The 18,831-nt window shown below is 32.9% G+C and overlaps 1 protein-coding gene across 7 annotated transcripts; it reads right to left on the bottom strand.

The window, feature by feature from the left end:
- Positions 1 to 7,265: 7,265 nt before the first annotated feature.
- Positions 7,266 to 17,694, bottom strand: LOC108346826 (tubulin-folding cofactor B). Of its 7 annotated transcripts, none has more exons than XM_017585877.2 (9): positions 17,354 to 17,691; positions 17,130 to 17,284; positions 16,944 to 17,062; positions 16,449 to 16,510; positions 16,236 to 16,277; positions 10,067 to 11,222; positions 8,830 to 8,959; positions 8,629 to 8,698; positions 7,266 to 7,467 (listed from the first exon to the last, which is right to left on the bottom strand). In XM_017585877.2, the coding sequence occupies exons 1-9, from the start codon at positions 17,453 to 17,455 to the stop codon at positions 7,420 to 7,422; spliced, it is 1,884 nt and encodes a 627-aa protein (XP_017441366.1). In that variant the 5' UTR covers positions 17,456 to 17,691; the 3' UTR covers positions 7,266 to 7,419. The 7 variants fall into 7 exon arrangements, 4 of the variants coding, with proteins under 4 accessions (XP_017441366.1, XP_017441359.1, XP_017441384.1 ...); XM_017585870.2 differs by having other exon boundaries at positions 8,830 to 8,963; positions 10,062 to 11,222; positions 17,354 to 17,689; XM_017585895.2 differs by lacking the exon at positions 10,067 to 11,222 and having other exon boundaries at positions 8,830 to 8,963; positions 17,354 to 17,676.
- Positions 17,695 to 18,831: the final 1,137 nt, after the last annotated feature.

The following is an 18,831-nucleotide window of genomic DNA, read 5'->3' as shown; positions in this document are numbered from 1 at the left end:
TATATTTAAATTGTTGTGTAGTGTGTGTGAATAATATACTTTCACCTAAAACCAAAAAAAAAAACTTAGTTATGAATATGCGTTAAATATATAGTCGTTATAAGGTTTTTCACAGCATCTCCAAATTTATAGTTTTCTCCTTCAGTAAAATATATATAAAAAAATAAAATTAGTTAAGCACTATCCAATTGCATTCATTGTTGGTTTTACATTTATTGTCATGCACTCCTAAGTCTTTTCAGTTTCATTCTGTTATCTCGTTTGTCGTGTGGTCTAGAGGTAAGTTTTCATTAAAAAAAACAAAACCTTCAACCACTTTGCTTAGTTCATCTTCTTCATTTCATCTCTTATGTTTTAGATGTAAGTTTTTTTAAAGGTTTTTAATTTTATATTTCTTGATATATTTGTTTTTATTAAGTTTTTGATGTATTGAATTTTGAAATTCAATTTAGAAAATTAATCGAATTTTGAAATCTAATTAAGTAAATTTATCGAATTTCAAAACTCATTTGCATCTAGAAATTGATTTAAAGAAGTTGTCGAATTTTAAAATCCGATCAAGATACACATAATATTTCAAAATCTAAATAAGAAAATTGTTTTTTTTTTCTAAATTTTTTTAAATTTTTTATTTTAATTTATTTTTCTATGTTTTTTAATAATTTCTTGAGGTATTATTATTACTATTATTATCAAAAAAGTGAGGTATTAGATGATGATGATGTTATGTTATATCATATATTGACTATGTTATTACTAATCAATATGATGTGATCATAATTTGTCTCATATTGTCAAAATATTACGATCTTTTCATTATATAGTACACTACCTTCTGATATAAAACAATATTGATTAATATGTATACAATTAGTTCATGGATCTCATTTTGTGCGAGTAAAACTATTATTCTTTTGTTCTATTATAAAATAAGTTTCATTATCTTTACAGGTTCAACAACATCATCCTACTCCTTAATAACATCTTAGTGCTCCTCATGAAGGATTACATAATACTCCAACTTATTTAGGATGATCCCTTTTACGAGCTGACGTCGTAAGTCTCTTTTATGAAAAATTCTTAGACTGATTTGTAGATACACCTCACGTTCTTTCCATATTTATAACAAACAAATTCAAAAAAAAATATTAAAATCAATACATATAAAAAATAGAAAATACATAAAGAAAACTATAACAAATAAAAAAAATATAGATATGCACTTAATGGACTTAGAAATTCAGTTAAGAGCTTCCTCAAATTTTGAATTATGCTATAAACTCGCTTCACCTAAATCTAATAAACCGTTAACCAAATTTCAAAATCCGATAAAAATCATAATTGGATTTCAAAATGAAGTGAATTCTATTTATCCAAATCCACACATGTCCCCAATTTCTACGTGCATGTACTCTATACCAATCATTTTAAATAAAATGTAATCTAATAGATCTAAAGGAAAAGGATTATGTAGCTGAAGTGGATGAACAAACAAAGGTTCCTCTTGGTGATGAAATCAACAAGAGCAAAGTGTTGGTGCATGAGGGTGGAGAATGCAGCGCTAGAGTTACACAAACAAGTGAGAGTAAAAGTGGGTGAAAATAATTATATGAGAGAGAAAAAAGTTTTTTACCCTTATTAGGAAAAGTAACTAATAGAAAATTTGGAGGTATATGAAGAAACTTTAATGTTAAAAATAATGTTTAGTTCGCAAAAATCATGTTCTTAAGGCATAGTTGTTTGTTCTTATTGAAATACATTAACCATGTTTATAGAAAGAAAAAAAAATGCTTCTTTAGGGCACGCGGGTTGTCTATTAAAGTTGATAGAGACTTACACTGATTAGCAGCCACAAAATTCAATTGTTTTGCATTATTGTGATATTTGATATTAGATTCTCTAAACCTCTGCTCTAGGGATGGCAACGGATCGGGTCGGGCACGGATAGTGCTTATCCGCAATCCGATCCGACAAAAAAATTCACCTTCTACCCGCCCCGCTACCCGTACGGATACCCACTTAAAAAATATCTGCGGGTATTTTAAAACCCGCGGATACCCGTGGATATCCCCAGATATCCGTAAATATTTTAAAAAAATATATTTTAATAAATTATTTAAATAATTTAAATACAATTACAAAAAATATATAAAATATAATATAAATTAAATTAAATATAAATTTAAATTCAATTTTAATTAAATTTAATCTTGTAAAATATAAATTAATGTTAATTTAAATTAAATTTAACTTAATAAAATATAAATTAAATTTTTATTTTTATTTTTTGCGGGTAACGGGTATCCGCGGATACAGATAGTATAATACCTGCACCCGACCTGTTTATAAGTGGATTTTAAAATATTCGCTACCCTCGAATTGCGGGTAGTAAATATCCGCGAATATTAACTATCCGTCGCGGATTTTATCTGCGGATGCGGATTTTTTTGCCATCCCTACTCTACTCATTATCTTTGGTGTTCTAACTCCTTACGTTTTCAAACTTTTCTTTTCAACAAAGATGATGTTGTCTTGTGTTTGTGTTGTATATATGCGGAAGAAAATATCAATTTCTCTAATAAAATATTTATGATATTTATAAAACTCTATCTTTTTATGTATGATAAAGTGCCGAAAATGCGTCGTTTATTGAAATGCGTTGAACACATTTATAAGGTAATGAATTGAATAAAGGTGAAACGGTGCTAAAGAGAAAAGTGAAGAACTTTTGAAAAATATGAACAATTTCCAACATATGATTGATTTGGGAGTATTATTGTTACTTGCACGATTTCTTTCTACATTTGGATCCTATGCTATGCAGTAAAGCTTTTTGTTTCTTACACGACTGCTTTAGCCATAAAACAAATTTTCAAGGGCTAGAATGATAATTATTATAAAATAACGGTCACAAATTATTAGTTTAAGCGTTTTTTTTAATAGATGTTTTGTTTTATTTGAATGATTTTTTTATATTATTGTGATAATGAGTTATAATTATTTACTATAAATAATTACGATACTTATTATATAATATCAATTTAAAGAGTATGTCTATTACTGTTCAACTATAAAAGACAAAGAGACTAGAATATACTATGAGCCATCTATTCCATTATGTCTGCTAACAGAAGAGGAAATTATGGAACATAGTTTTTGCTTTTTATGTGGAAAAGGAATAAGGGTGCTCATGGTAATGAAGGCTTCAACCTCTAGTCTAATTTAATTAAAATATTTTTGGCTTAAGTTGGGTTAGACTAACTTAGATGTTTCACGATTTTTTATATATTTAATTTATGATTGAAGTAAAAAGTTGATAGAATTACTAAATACGACACACAAGTCTAGAACTTCCAAAAGAGAGATAGTTTAAGAATCGAAGGATGCATGAAAGAATGTTGGAGTAAAGAAAGGAACAAAAAAGAAAGAAAAAGATATTTAGCGTACATGAGTTTCTTTTAATGTTTATTTTTTATAAAAATATAGAAACAACAAATTAAAATAAAATATATTATATAATAGATGAATTGAATGCATGGTTCTTTACTAAAAATCCAAAGACAATAAATCAGATTCGATTAAATTGAAGCAAAACGCATAACCCTAAATATTTTTATTAATTTAAATCTATCTGAATTTATAAATACTTCAACTGCTCTTTTATAATTATAACAATACAGAAAATATACTGAATTATTTTTTTAAAATTGAGAATATTGTGTTTGATAAACCTTTGATTAATTATTTTTTCATAAACGAATAAATAAACAGGTAATACGGTTTTTAAAATTTTAATGCTAAAACTACTTAAATAAATTCATAATCAAAGAGTTGAACTTAAAATCACTTTATTAAACGACTCAAATTACAACTACTCAATAATATAGCATATATTAAACAAATAAGAATGGTCAAATGTGTTCTGGATGAAGATTAATAATCCAAATAGTAATATTGTCATAGAAAAACATAATTTTTTAGATGTACCTCTTCATAAATTGTTATAAAGGTTTTACATTTAGTGCTGGAATTGCTCTAAGAAGATATATATTTGAGAAGAAGAGAAAATATTCATGGAGATAAATATAAAAGAAATAGAAAGAATGTATTATATCAAAATATATTGAGATATTCTTACTTTTTTCCTCTCTCTCTCTCTCTTTAAACTTAGTCTAAAGAATGAAAATTATTAAAGAGTTAAAACTGAAAATAAATTGAAATGCTATCCACTACATATTTTCCAACATTTTTGGAGATACTGTAATTAAAGAGTGAGGCTATATATGTGATGGTTTCTGAGTATCTGCTCGAAACTTTCACTTGTCTTTTCCACAGGATGAGAATGTGTCCCTTCATAGGTTGTTACCACAATCTCTTCGTCTTTGCTATGTCGTTGGATTTGTTTCTTCACGTTGCAACCTCGATAAGAACATCTGTAGTAGCTTCTGATACAACCAAAGTAACAAAAACTTACCAATCATGGAACTCAAACAAGGAAACACTTAGAATTTTTCAAATGAAAGGTTGAGAATTTTCTGTAATATGCCTAAGTTTTTCATATCGCACATGAATATAATCTTTTTGAATATCAGCAAAAGTGTTAAAAGATTAATTTTAAGTACGTAGAAGTTCCAAGAAAAAGAAAAGTAAAAGGGGAAGAAGATGAGAAACCTAGGAAATTTATTGTTTTTGACAGACTTTTCCCCATACTTTCTCCAGCGATATCCATCATCGAGTATATCAACCTGACTCCTTGTTTGAAATGCAAATCTGCGGTGCTTCATTTGTTCTCGAACGTGATGACGAGGGAGTTTAAAGTAAGAAGGAGAAGGAGAAGATGAACAGCACTTGATCTTTGTCCATTGAAGAAGGAATAAAGGAGAAGATATGTATATAATAGAATAGATGAATTGGAAGAAGGTGAAACATGAGGGCGGCAAGCAAGTCAACAGGTCTGGTGAAGTCGAACATGACTCACCACAAGCTACATATACTCGATGATGTATTAATATCCTCCATCTCATCAAACTCAAAACAAATTACAATAATTCAAATGTTTTCTCTAATAGTATTATCTTGATAATTCTAGATTAAGAGTTTGTATTTTAGCATGCATTTGGTCATAGTTGCCGTGAATAACATGGAATCTAATCAAGTGATGTGCGCAGACATTATAAATTCCAATCTTCCATGTCAAAAGTACTAACTTGTGACTTTGGTCAATTGAAAAAGCATTAATTTAATTATTGTAAAGTTTATTTAACCCAAAAACTGAACAAGAGGAATAAGTTGTGTGTGAAATCTAAGTTGTTCATGTTTAAAAAATAAATTAATTAAGCATAGATGGAATATAAAACCACGCTATTAGTTAAGCGTATCTAAAATTTATTATTTTCTTATAATGATTCGTATTATCTATTATTTATCAAAATTTGATTTTCAACTTTAAATATAAATAAATATAATTATGCAAACATATAGCTTTAAACTTTTTTAATATATGAAATGAATTTTAGATTGACGATTGATATATTAAATGTTATTCTAAACCATTATTTAACATATAAAAAAATTACATAATTAAATTAAGAAAACTACATTAATTTTTTATTTTTAAAATTTAAAATAGAAAACATAAATTTTAGAAATGAACAAATTTTAATTTTGCTTCTAAATTGAAAGATTAGTAATATATTTATTAGTTGATAAAAGACGTGAGGATTTTGTGAAGTGAAGAAACGTGGGATATTAAGATTATGAAATGAGAAACATGATTCGTGAATCATGGCGGCATGAACGTGAAATAGGTTATTACAATCATTAATAAAGAAAACACCAACTTTCCATGAAATTGCTGAAGAAAAGGACGTTACCAACTTCTCCAGCAGCTACCAAGAAAGAGGTAACGTCAAAATATCTCCCACCATTACATTTCACTGTATATATATATATATATATGTCCATGTATGTTGAAAATTGAAGTTAACTTCACTCCAAAATCTCATTATGAATAAATCTTTGTGAAAAAATAATAATTATGCACCATTTAAAATGAGAATTTAAAAGAATAATTCATTGATGAATTATTTTTTAAAATAAAATAAGTTATTTGGATGGAAAATTAGAAGAATATTCAAATTTAGAACTTGTTAAAGAAGTAAAGAAATTGAATTTTTACAACTAGTAGCTTTTTTTTTCTGCCCACGTATTTGTTTAAACGATTAAATGGTTAAATATTACTTAAATATTTAAATTTGATTAATATTTTTTAAAGTGTAATTTCAAAATTTTATATTTTAAAATAAATATTCTTAAATAAAATTTATCTTTTAAAAAAAATCAATTATTTTATTCAAACAAAAAATAAAAATATAAAATATTTTAATTATTCTTTTCAAACAAATGTTCATAAAATAAAAAATTAAAATATTAAATAATTTAAATATCAATTTTTAGAATGATAAAAATCTTTTATTCAAACACAATTTAGATAAATTTTTAATTAACTTTCCCTTTTGCATTTTATTTTTAAGCTGATACTACCTAAATACGTAAACTTATTTGAAATAATTCAAGCAAAATAAAATATTTCAAATTGAGAAAATGCGATTTTAATCTTTGAACATTAAATTTTAGAGACTAAAATAAGTTTTAGAAAACTGTGTATAGTCCTTCAGAAAAATTAAAATCATAATTTACTAAATGTGAATAAACTTTCTTTTAATGCGAGAGTAAAAGGATTTATCCCAAATTCTAGAAAAAAAATCTGATCTTTTTAAAATAAAAGAATAAAATTTTAAAAACCATATCTTTTCAGACCACATAACTTTTAATTTGGTATTCTTGTATTACTATTTTTTACATCATATTATTAACGTAAAATATTCATAGAATTTGCTAACAATTAGTTTTTACCAAAAATGGAATTGACTGATTACTTCGGATCTCTCCTCCCATTCACGCTTTTTTCATTCGCAACACTCAAACTCAGAAGCTTTAATTAAGATGAAACAACATATCAATCTTCTGGTTCATATGTAAACAATTAATTAGAAAGATGAAAATTGAAGAAAACTTTAACAACAGGCCATAATATATTTATTCCTTTTTCAGACCTAAAAGCATTAAACACTTACTTATAAATCTAATTCTTAACATAATTAGTCTTTGCGTGTGTTGGCCTTTACCGAATTATATGGGCTTAAAAATTTATACTAACTCCTTTCAGTGAGTAATAAAAACAAATTTGAATGTTCTCTAAAGTAGCATCGTAATGAACATCTAATTTATGTTTTTCACGTTGCACTGGTTTTTCATTTTAAAAACAACACAAACATTTCAAAAACCACAATGAAACCCTTGATTAGGTTCTGGAAACAAATACTTGATCCACAAAAGGAAAACCCTCCACGTTGAAACTCATATTTCATCTTCTTCAAAGGGATCTCGTTCAGGGTAGTCACCAACCTGACAAGGAAATGTACACGTAAATGACATTTTTTTTTTTTGCACAATTTAATGATTTTTATGCAAAATTTAATGAATTTTATGCAAATAAGGGTAAAATAGCACCACCTATTATATTTTTCCTCTTTTCTTTATTTTCTATCGTGGAACCAGGTTATGGTTGTCCACTGCCAAAGGCAATGAAATAACACAGTGAAATTGCATAAACCTCAACCACTTAGTTATATTGCAGCTAATAAAGGTGATTGCACGATTTCATTGATTTGGTTCTATTATATTTTAAAAGATAGCTTGATTCAGACCATTAGAAGCAACCAACTTCTAAGATTATTGTGCAGCTTTGGAATCTCAAGCACTTAAAGGACTCCATTGTTATCTGTGCCAGCCAGGGATTGATGTGTGAAGTTTCTCGATGCTTTATCCTGTGCCTCAATCATGAATATGATGCAATTGGAGAAAAGTGTTTCTGGAAACCTCTCTATTGGAAATATAGAGTTTATTTCCGTAAAAAATCTCTCAAAAGTTCTTTTATCTGTATCTAAATTGGCTCATTCCACCCTCTATTCTCAAAGCATAAGGATACTATTGTTGCAATTAAGGCTCAAACAAATATCATCCTCTAGCACAAGTGTTTCTAATGTTCAACTTTTGTAAAGGTTTGTTTGGCTCTGATTGATAAAAGGCTATTTAGGATATTTTTGTTTGGTCCCACTTTTAATGTGTTAACATGATTACCTCCTCTCATGCTCTCACTAGATATGCCCATACATATCCATATATTTGTTTCCAAATGGAAAAAGAAAATATGAGCCATGAAGCATGTCAAAAAACAAAAAAGAGAATTCATGACTGGAAGTAAAACACATATCTACACTACACCCAACAAAATCTGTCCATCGAAGTAAAACTATGAGTAGATAATATAATATGCTTCTAGGCATTTTACAGATTCTATTTGGTGTAAAACATGTGATCTTTTAATAGGAATTTTCTCATGATGTTGAGTTTTGAGGAGGGATCGAGCAGCTTCTCTCCATTGATATTCTTTTTGTAATTTTTTATTTGTGTTAATCAATACTTTTATCAGAATAGAGAACCACCATTAACATTGGAAAATATCCCAATATTTAAAATATCATTGCAATGTGTTTCTAAACAAACCTTCACTTTATCTGGTCTAACTATTCCACCATGAGATGGAGGACATTCGAAGTAGCGTACTCCTTTAACCCTGTAACATAGCGCAGGAAAATTCTGAGAGAAGTGTGGAAGTAATACTTAAGAAAACTTAAGATGATAGGTTAATTGAGAATTGACTCCACTAATTTGCTTATCATAAATAAATGTAGAAATTGTACTTACATGCCATCATGTTTGCCCAAGGGTTCGTCATACTGTACTCCAACCCAGAGACCAGGACCCAGTGATTCTGCCCGACCAACAAATTTTACAACACCTCTTTTTGCCCCAGGTTCAACTTCACATCTGGATCCTACCTTAATATTTTTGGAAATATGGATGTTGGAAACAGTAGAATAATAAAATAGCAGTTAAAAATGATTCAATGCATAGAAGTATACCTACGATAAACAATAACGTGAACAAGAATATATAAATCACTTCTTCAACAATACAAAAAGGAATAAAAAACACTTAACAGAATTATCAAATAAATAACATTCAAAATTCATCCAAATACTCAAGTATTTGAGGCTACTGCCTACCACAAGCAAGTGACAGATGAAATAGTCTCATTCATTGCTAGCAATTGACATTATACAAATTGTAACTCTAACAAAACAATGTCTCCAACTTATTGCTACAAGCATTTCAATTCATATTCTATCCGGTTAACATGCCTTCTTTAATTTGTTGGTTAGTCCATCTATTTCCCTTAATTATTTTCGTCCTATAAACCTTTCTATTTTTCTGGAGTCATCCATCCCCACCCGCACTCTCCTCTTGTGTTTAAAATTGGTTTCCGTGAGGCCAAAACTAACCAGTTTTCTTTCTTTCGTTTTCTACTCGTCCAGGGAAAAAAATGAAAAATGCAAGATATAATCTTATAAGGGTGATTGGCACCAGATCAATTGAGAACTCAACCTCCCTCTGAGGAGGCAACCCTGACACTTCCTCTGCAAACACGTCCAAAAAATCACTTACAACTGAGTGATCCAAGCTCCCCCACTCTGATCAACCTCCATATGCGTGAACACCAAGAAACAACACGACCCATCCTTCACTTCATTCCACATCAGGGAACAACAACTTCTTCTCTCCGCAATCTATGAGAATGCGATTGGCAGATAATCAATCTATCCCTAAGATCACCTCCAAACCTTGTAGAGGTAAGCACATGAGATTCACCTTAAACTGACGCCCCTCAACCACCACAGGACATCTAGCATACACTGTAGATGTCTTGACCAACCCAGAAGCTAGAATAGACACCACAAGGTCATATTGTAGCTCACACACTGGCAACCCCAACTCACGCACACAAACATAAGACACAAAGGAGTGTGTCGCTCCAGAATCAAACAAAACATAGCAATCTCTACCATGCAACAAACAACTGCTGATAATAAGGCTACCTGACCTTGCTGCCTCTGCCCCTGACATAGCATAAACCCTGTCTGTAGCCTGAGGTCTGCCACCTTTCCTCTGCTGAGATGGACCCGACCGCTGCGACTAAGATCCTGATCCTTTAGCTGCAGACAGTCCATGGCAACATGTCCCTCTTTCCCACAGGTATAACACTTCATGGCACCACTCAAGCGAGGACAAACATTCCTATAGTGTGGTCCTCCACAAGAATAACATCTCACTCCACCAGATTGCCCTACCTGACCTACTGGCTGAGAAGAAGACCCCCTAGACCAATGAGAGGGAGGCCTAGAATAAGGTTTCCTCCTGTCTCCTTGACTGAACCTAGACCCAGATGGTCCACCAACTCTCGGAGGCTGCCTCTGCTGACTTTCCACTTCATTCTTTGTCTTTTCCAACACTCTGGCTTTGTCTACCAATGAAGGAAACTTCTTAATATATAAGCCCGCTACTAGTAACTTGATATCTCCTCTCAACCCATTTTCAAACTTTCTACACTGCCATTCTTCATCCCTCTCCATGGTGTGAAAACGAATGAGATGCTTGAACTTATCTGCATATTCTGATACTGACATTCCTCCTTGCACTAACTGAAGGAACTCCATCTCCTTAGCAAACCTTACACTGTCAGGGAAATATTCAGAATAGAATTTCTTCTTGAATAGACCCCAAGTGATAGGTGTACCACTTCTGTCCAACAGCATCCTCATATTGCTCCACCAGTAACCAGCCTCTCCAGACAACAAATACTCAGCATACACCAACCTGTTCTCATCTGGGCATCTCTTTGCATTGAAGATTCTCTCTATATCTTTGAACCACTGATCTGCCTCATCTAAACTGACCTTGCCATGAAACTTGGCCGGATGGTGCTGGAGGAAACTCTCTAAACTCCACTCTTGAGCTGGAGCGGGTGAAGAAGAAGAAGGCCTAGTTACAGTTCTACCACTGCTCATAAGATCCACATACCTCTGGGATGTCTCAGCTGACACCCTAGCAGCCTCTAACTGCTGCATGGCAATGGTATTCAGCTGCACTAGGGATGTATTCTGTTGCTGCAACGCCACCACGAAGGACTCCATCATCCTTACAAGACCGGGAACCTCGTGATTTGTGGGTGGGGGAGGAGGAGGGCTAGGTGCCATCTTCTGCTCACACAGAGAAAAGCCACCAGTTAACTCAAAGAAACTGAAATACTAACTAGATACAACTAAGAGTACACAACAGAAACACGAAACACTCATAATCTACAAGATTCCTAAGGAAAGAACTACTCTGATACCAAAATGTAACATCCCAAAATGTAGTGTTAAACTATAAGAGAGTTATCACATAATTAATAAAACGAGAACAGTCAACAAGACAGGAATTACAAAGTTATTTACAGTCATCTAACATAACCATAAAAACCAACTTTATGTACAATACCACTAAGCTAAACTATATACATCTCTAAAGTCTAAGAAGACTACAATACAAAGCTCCATACATTCATACACACAACACTTGTTAACCATCAATAGGAAGTTCCTCCTTGGAACTCTTTTCCATCACTTTCATTCATAATTTTAACTTCATATAACATCACATACATCTACATGAAACCAATCAATATCCATCAAAAAAATCAGAAACCATCCATCAAGAAGTACCAAAATAGCATAAAACAACATTTAACAAAACCCCCAGACTGGCGCTCAGGCTTCAGGTGCCTAGAAACTGGCGCTCAACACCCAAAAACAGTGAGATAGCGCCCAAGCACTCCAAGAGTGGCGCCCAATGCACGAAAATAGAAACTTAGCGCCCAGGCGCCATGACAGTGGCACTCAGCGCCATGACAGATCAAAATACTCTTTAAACCTGACTTTGAGCACTTCTCACACAACTTCCACTTTCCCCTAGGACCCTCTAGACACTGAGAAATCTCAGAAAACACACCTCTAACTCAAATTTACTACTTCAAACCCAAAATCCCTTCTCTAAGCTACCCAAAACCATTTCTACTCTTTCCAACATCCAGTTCAGTAAACCAACAGCAGGAACAAGTCTTAATACACTAGATAACACCTCCAAACACCTCTGTTTCCTCACAGCCTTTCTGTTTTCACTTTCCACTAGTTAAAACCCCCATAATGTACTAAAATATACTAATAAACCCAACCTATTAAGCAATTATCACTTCCGTAACAGATTTAACTTATTTAAATGCCTAGACAAGTCATAATTCGTCTAATAACAAACTCTCAACTTCCAAAAACAGTTCACACCCCTTGCTTCAAAATCTCACTACTCAAAACCCCAAATTTACACTAAAAACACTCTAAACCCTCAACAATGAACTACCTCTTTGTTCTATATCAGATTTCAATCAAACCACACCTCTAACAAGTCTCAAATAACCCCATAACAGCCCTGAAACAGTTGCTTTCTCACCCCAACACCTATTTCTCAAACTCACCGATCAAAACCTCCCTAGTTGTTATTACTTACCCAAAAAATTATTTGCAGGAATCTGCTTCCAATCAACTAAGCTTGCAACCATTGTGATAGGATTCTGATCCTAAAAGAGGATTACAGCTGGAAGTATAGGCAAGATAGAGGTGAATAGCATCCCAGCTAATTGAATTGTGGTGTGGTGAACACTTGGCACAGTTATCAGTTTTAGGTTATGAAAGAGAAAGAGATAGGGAAGAAAAATGGGTAAGAATTGAACTGGTTTGGGGGAGAATAGATCACCAAAATACCTCAAGTATATAGCTCACCTTCTATCTTGCAATCACACTAAAAATTAGTGGAGAGAAGACTAAACAATGCACTTGGCTGTTCTTTCCTTTTCTTCACTGTTAATGGTTTAATTTTTATCAAACTCGTACCACACCTCCTCCCAACTTCAGGGAGCTTTTCATGACCGCAATTGAGAAAGTCAGCTAAGAAACTGTTACATGTCCTAATAACCAATTCAGTGAGCTGCTATTTATTCAGTATTTTTATGAGGGATTGAGCATAATAGACCGGAATTTGATAAATGCAGCTGGTGGTGGAACAATCATGAATAAGACTGCTGATGAAGCCAGAAAATTGATTTCTACTATGGCTGGGAATTATCATCAGTTTGCTCCAAGAAACGACATGAGATGCAAGTCCATTCAACAGCTGAGACTTCAAAAGTGAATAACTCTTCGGGAGACACAGCTGTGGTTACATTATGCGACTGAGCTAACTGCTGTGATGAAACAAGTTGATATAAATCAAATTGCTGCTGGACTGTTTCAAAGTCAAGGTTTTTATAAGTCACCACCACAAAGAAGGTTTTGCTGTTACTGTATTTATTGCTGAGTGTTAATTCTTTTCTTTTAACATTTTCTGTTTTCAGATTGTGTATTATTGCTGTTTTCACTTCTGGTATACACCCTAGACACAGTAAGGACAACGCATAGTTAGTTTTCTGGTTTTAGGAATAGTATATATTGATTTAGTTTCTTTGCTGATTCTGAATTTTAGTTTTTTACTAACAAGTTGACTAACCTTTTCTAACCTTGTTTTTGCAGATAATGTGCTGACTGCACCAGTTTACTAGCTATTATTTTTGCTGCAGCTGTTTTGGATCCAGTTGCCCTTTCTTTCATTGCTTTGATTTCTCTAACAAGATCTCTTGGCTGTTTAAATTTTTGCTGGATTAATTTTCAAGTAACTTTAGTTTTAGGTGGCTGTTTTCAGTTTACATAGGCTAGTTTGAGTTTCTTTTGTTGTTTTTAGGAACTAATTTTTGTTTTTGGTATTTTGCTGTTCTAGTCATGATTAGTTAATCTGGTCTTAGATTTTCCATGCTGTTTCTGTTAGGTTCTTGGGTGGGAAACCTAACTATCAACGCTCACAGTAAGCAAAAGAACAAAGAAAGAATGGATTTTTGTATTGAAATTGAGAACGATGTACACTGATAGTGCTAATGGAGGCCTAATCCCCCTCTTAGCCCTAATGGAGGCCTAATCTCCCTCTTTTGGCCAATGTTCAGATTTACAAAATAATATTCAAAACCCCCCTTTAACACTGAAATAGAACTCTATTTATACAAGACCCCCATCCCGCCTTTTCTAACTGCTCTCACCTCCATCCCGCCCTTCCTAACTACTCTCTCATTTCCCCTTCCTTCTCTCCTCTTACCTTAGATCCTATCAGTTTCAGTTTTTAAAACTTTCACAGATTGCATGAGTTCCATTTTGCTGTTAAGTTGTTTCTTGTGAGTGATTTTTAATTTGTCAATTGCAGTTGAGAGATTGTAAGCTGTTTAAACTAGTTCATTCAATGAAAGTGCAGAAGTTTTTCATGAAAAATCAGTTTTTGAATCAGTTTTGACCATTAAAAACCATGCCAGACTTGAGTTTATTTTCCTTTCATGTCTGAATTCCCTTGTGATTGCTAGCATTCCAGAACTTGCATTGACTCTCTTTGAACTAGTTTTTAGATGTACTCTTGAAACGATCTAGGCCATTCTTTTTATCTTGAAGCTACTTTTGCCAAACAGCCTACCTTGAACTATTTCCATTGCAGCCTATATTTTAGCCTGATTAATCTTTTCTTTGATGATTTTTAGCTCATTACAAGCCTTGGACCTGAAAAACCATATCTGACCCAACCATTGAGTTGTGAGGGGTTTTGGAAGTGTTTTGGGAAAATTTTGTGAAGTTCGAGGGTGAGGAAAATGTGCTGAAACAGTTTGAGAAGTACTTTGAAAACGAGAAAAGAAAGTGGTTTTAGCTGAAAAGAGAAAAACAGAAGAGAAAGAAGGAAAATGTGAAAGAAAAGAGAAAGTGATGGTTTGATTGAAGAATTTGCTGAAACGTGGACTTTGCACTTGCATTTCCAATTTTTTCCCCATTGTTTCCTCACTTCTCTTTGATTTTTAACTTTGCATCCTTTCATATATCTCACCTTTACCTTGACCACGTTACAAGACTTAATGAAGTCCTTTTGACCTTGAGTTGCATTTTTAGCAAGTAGTGGAAATTAGAGACTCTTCAAGCCTATGGTTATGTTAATATTCATGAAGTGCTGAGAGCAAACACTAGCCTGAAAAACTTGAGGGAATGAGTGAAACACTATCTAGTGAGGAGGTCATTTCTAGTTTGAGAATCTGTTTTTAGTGATTTCTGCAGCACTTGAGTTGTTTGAGCTGTTTTCAACTAGTTTGAAGTCTTGAAACTTTGATTGGTGGATTATCATTGTGCTCACAGCTTTAAAGCTATACAGTGAAAAGGTGTTCGATGCGGTTTTGTGAATTGTTTTAGAGTTTAATTTAGCTTTGTTTTCTTTGTTGTTTGCCCAGAAGTGTAAAGGCTTAAGTGTGGGGTGTAATGTTTGCTGGTTTGATTAGTTTTTATGTCAATTTTCCTTGGGATATATTTTGTTCTTATTATTTCTTTGTTTTAAATTAGATTTGATTTTTCGGTAAATAAGTATAAAATTGGAGCTGGAAGAGGCAATCTACTAGTTCACTTGTTACCTAGGTGCCTTGTAAATATAGTTAGAGTAGTTAGGACGGTTTGTATGTAACCTTTACATGTTACTACCTGTTTTGTAACTTCTAGGCAGTTTTCCAGTTTCGTTGTGAAATACAGCCTACATAAGGCGTGCTTCTGCACATTTGTTACTCGTTGGGTGCATCAGGAATTTGATTATAGCCACTCCCCATACATCATAATTATGTTGAGTTTTGACTCAAAGTAAGCTGGGCTTGAGCAGTAATGACTTTTACTTAAAGATCAAGAGGCTCTTGCATGAATAGATTAAATCATTGTTGAATTGAAACCTTCGCCAACAGCACAAGCTTTGGGAATAATTGGCCCTTCACATGGTAGTTTACAACTTAAGCTCTAGACCAGGGACAATTATTAGATTTATGGTACTACGTCAGGAGTCTTATTACTTATAGGGATAGGGTTGTGCTAGTTTTACTACAACAGCACATTACCTTATTGTTAGTGTATATCAACGATAAGGGGTATTAGATTAGTTTTCTATGCACATCTATCATCACGCTTACATCAATCTAACCTCATATTATTCACAGTATCTCTATTCTATTTCCCTCTTTTTCCACCTAAACCTTAATTTCAACAATCATAACAGATAAAATAAAACATATAATAATATAACAGCCAAACCTTGATATTAGCACAGAGCTCTTCCTCACTGGTGTCTGACATCTGTGCAATGAACGTCAAAGGTCAATTACCCAAAAGCCAGCATGGGTCCGTCTCAATTTTCAGGTAACAGAGGTAAAAAAACTCTAAAACAGATAATAGCTTTGATCTGTACGTGAAATCAGAAAGCACTAAAACAGCAGACTAGGAAGGAAGAATATATTAAATGCTCACCTTTGCCTCCGCAGTTGCAGGAACATGGGAAGTAATTTTCTCTTTATATTTTCTGAAGGTGTCTGTTACAGTAAAGTAAAACATACCTAATAAGCTACAAAGCAACTTTGTATGCAAATCAGATCATAAAATAATAATATTTTCTCAGCAAAACATTCATTGATGATAACCTGTCAGTGGTTATTTTGACAGCATACATACATAAATCGCATAAAACAAGATCATACCATTACACACACAAGGGTGACAACACAGATTTTACAAACAATGATTTAAAATTTGAAATCACTCATCAAAACATCGTCATATACCAAGGATGATATCTAAACAGTAGACACTTAGCAGTATAAAAACCTCAACATCAACAATACGTGTATGATGAACTCTATTTGCAATGCTGAAATCGCATTAAACAGATATTTTTACATATGCACAGATCACCTTCCACAGCAATTCGAAAAAGAAAAAAAGAGAGGGCTTTTTCAGGGGACATGCCTTGTCGCTTATTGTAGGCTTCTTCAGAAATTTGGTATTTTTCGACCAACGAAGTATCTTCCAGCCAACCACCAGAGGAGATGGAAGTTGGGTCAAGATCCACAACATGCAAACGAAACCTGAAACAGGAAAACGCAATGGGAAACCGCGCAAGAGGAGTCGAAAGGAAAACCCTAAAATACAAACCCATCAAGAGGGGAATAGAAGCCAAGGGGTTTGGAATTATCAGAGAGATCGGCGATCTTGTCGTTGCGAGCATCCTCGTAGAGCTCAAGGTGCATGGAGTTGACAGAAGTGCCGCATTTTTTCCACAGCTTATCCTTGACGCCTTCCACCGTGAGCTATCATCGACGAAGCCACGTGTTAACGAACGAATTTAGAAGAATGGGAGTGGAAGGGAAGGAATGAACCTGAAGCGAGAAGCGGATATCGGTGTTGAAGGTTTTCAGATTGGAATGAGTGACCCGCAACACCACCGAGTCCTCCCCATGGAGTTGGATGCCGGACGCCATTCCCTCCCTCACCACTTTCTTCTCTTCCTCTTTTCTCCCTCTAATACTGCACACTGTTTCGAGGATGCCGCAGCTTTCACACACTCTCAAATTTAAAACAAAAGGTTATAATATAAAACATCTAATGTAGCCAACATTGAATGTCATAAGGTTTCGTTGTGATCTTTGACATTATGGGAAAACGTGATCGATGCAGTTGCAATTACGGTTGCTATGCGGATATTGGGAATATTAAAACCAAGATGCTTCTAATGCAACCTATGAGTAGTGATCATAAAAATATTATAGAAAAGAAAACATTCCTCATGCTTTTCTATTTATCTTGCATGACAATTTGTTGACTTAAATAAATTTAGGAGAGAATGATGGAAGAGATTTGAGAAATTTGAAAATAATTTTTTGTTGTTTATTTGAGTGGATTTGAAGGTAGATGAAAGTGAATGTGGAAGTTAATCTGTCACATCAATCAAATCCTATACTAATTCTTACAAAAATTGCTTCCAAATTCACTTTTACTTATCTCCAAATTTACTTAAATATATAACAAAAAAAATTATCTTCAAATCCTCTCAAATTCACTCAATCACTTTTCTTCAAATCCATTCAAGTGAACAATTATAGTTGTTTAAAATCAGTTTTCGGGTTTGATGTAAACAAAATGCTAAGGATTATGTAAGTGTAACAAATCTCATGTACTTAATGTTTTTCAAGAAAGGAAAAGGGATGATTGAAATAAAAAACCAATGTAATTTGAAATGTGCAACACTGAATAAATAGGAAAGCATATAAGATGATGTGGGTAACCACTTTTTACTTGTACTAATTTTGTTCAAATTGAGTCAATGGACTAGGGTAATATGCAACTAATTGAAAAATTAGAAATATTCTACTGACCCAAATTGAAGTTGTAGGTGACCTTATAGAAAGTCTTGGAGTTTTAATGGTTGAAGATCTAATTAAGAAAAAAGATAAATTTTAATGAGCAAAATTGACGTGAAGATAATCATATACAAAGACAAGGTAATCATAGTTATTCAATGCAACATTTCCTCTGTTTGATATCCTTGAAGGAAGGGAAAAAGGATGATTGAAAAAAAAAACTATGTAAGTTGGGATGTCTGGTAGGAAATTATTTAAGGTGTCATTTGTAACATTTTCGCTAAATGTAGTGTCGTTTGAATGAATAAAAAAGGGAATGTTAAAGTAGTAGATATTCATTTTAAGTGGCAGGGGGGACCATTTTGGATATCAGTTCCTCAAATATGTCGAAAGAATGGTTGGTGTTTTAGTTGTGTTATTAATTTTGGTATAAAAGTCTGAAATTTCTTATTAATTTTCTTACTTACAAGGTGATTTGAACATTTATTGGGCCAGAG

The sequence above is a fragment of the Vigna angularis genome, chromosome 1 (genome assembly GCF_016808095.1).
Source record: "Vigna angularis cultivar LongXiaoDou No.4 chromosome 1, ASM1680809v1, whole genome shotgun sequence".
Taxonomy (NCBI): Eukaryota; Viridiplantae; Streptophyta; class Magnoliopsida; order Fabales; family Fabaceae; genus Vigna; species Vigna angularis.
The sequence above is the reverse complement of the archived record's forward strand: the minus strand, read 5'-3'. Positions and strand labels throughout refer to the sequence as shown.

Coding starts and splice junctions, on each gene's coding strand:
- LOC108346826 (XM_017585870.2), bottom strand. CDS start 17,455: ATGGCGTCCGGCATCCAACTCCATGGGGAGGACTCGGTGGTGTTGCGG. Junction 11,223..16,235: donor AGCTCTGTGCTAATATCAAG/GTTTGGCTGTTA, acceptor CTGTGTGAGCAG/AAGATGGCACCTAGCCCTCC. Junction 8,964..10,061: donor GGCAGAGGCAGCAAGGTCAG/GTAGCCTTATTA, acceptor AAAAATATTAAG/GTAGGATCCAGATGTGAAGT.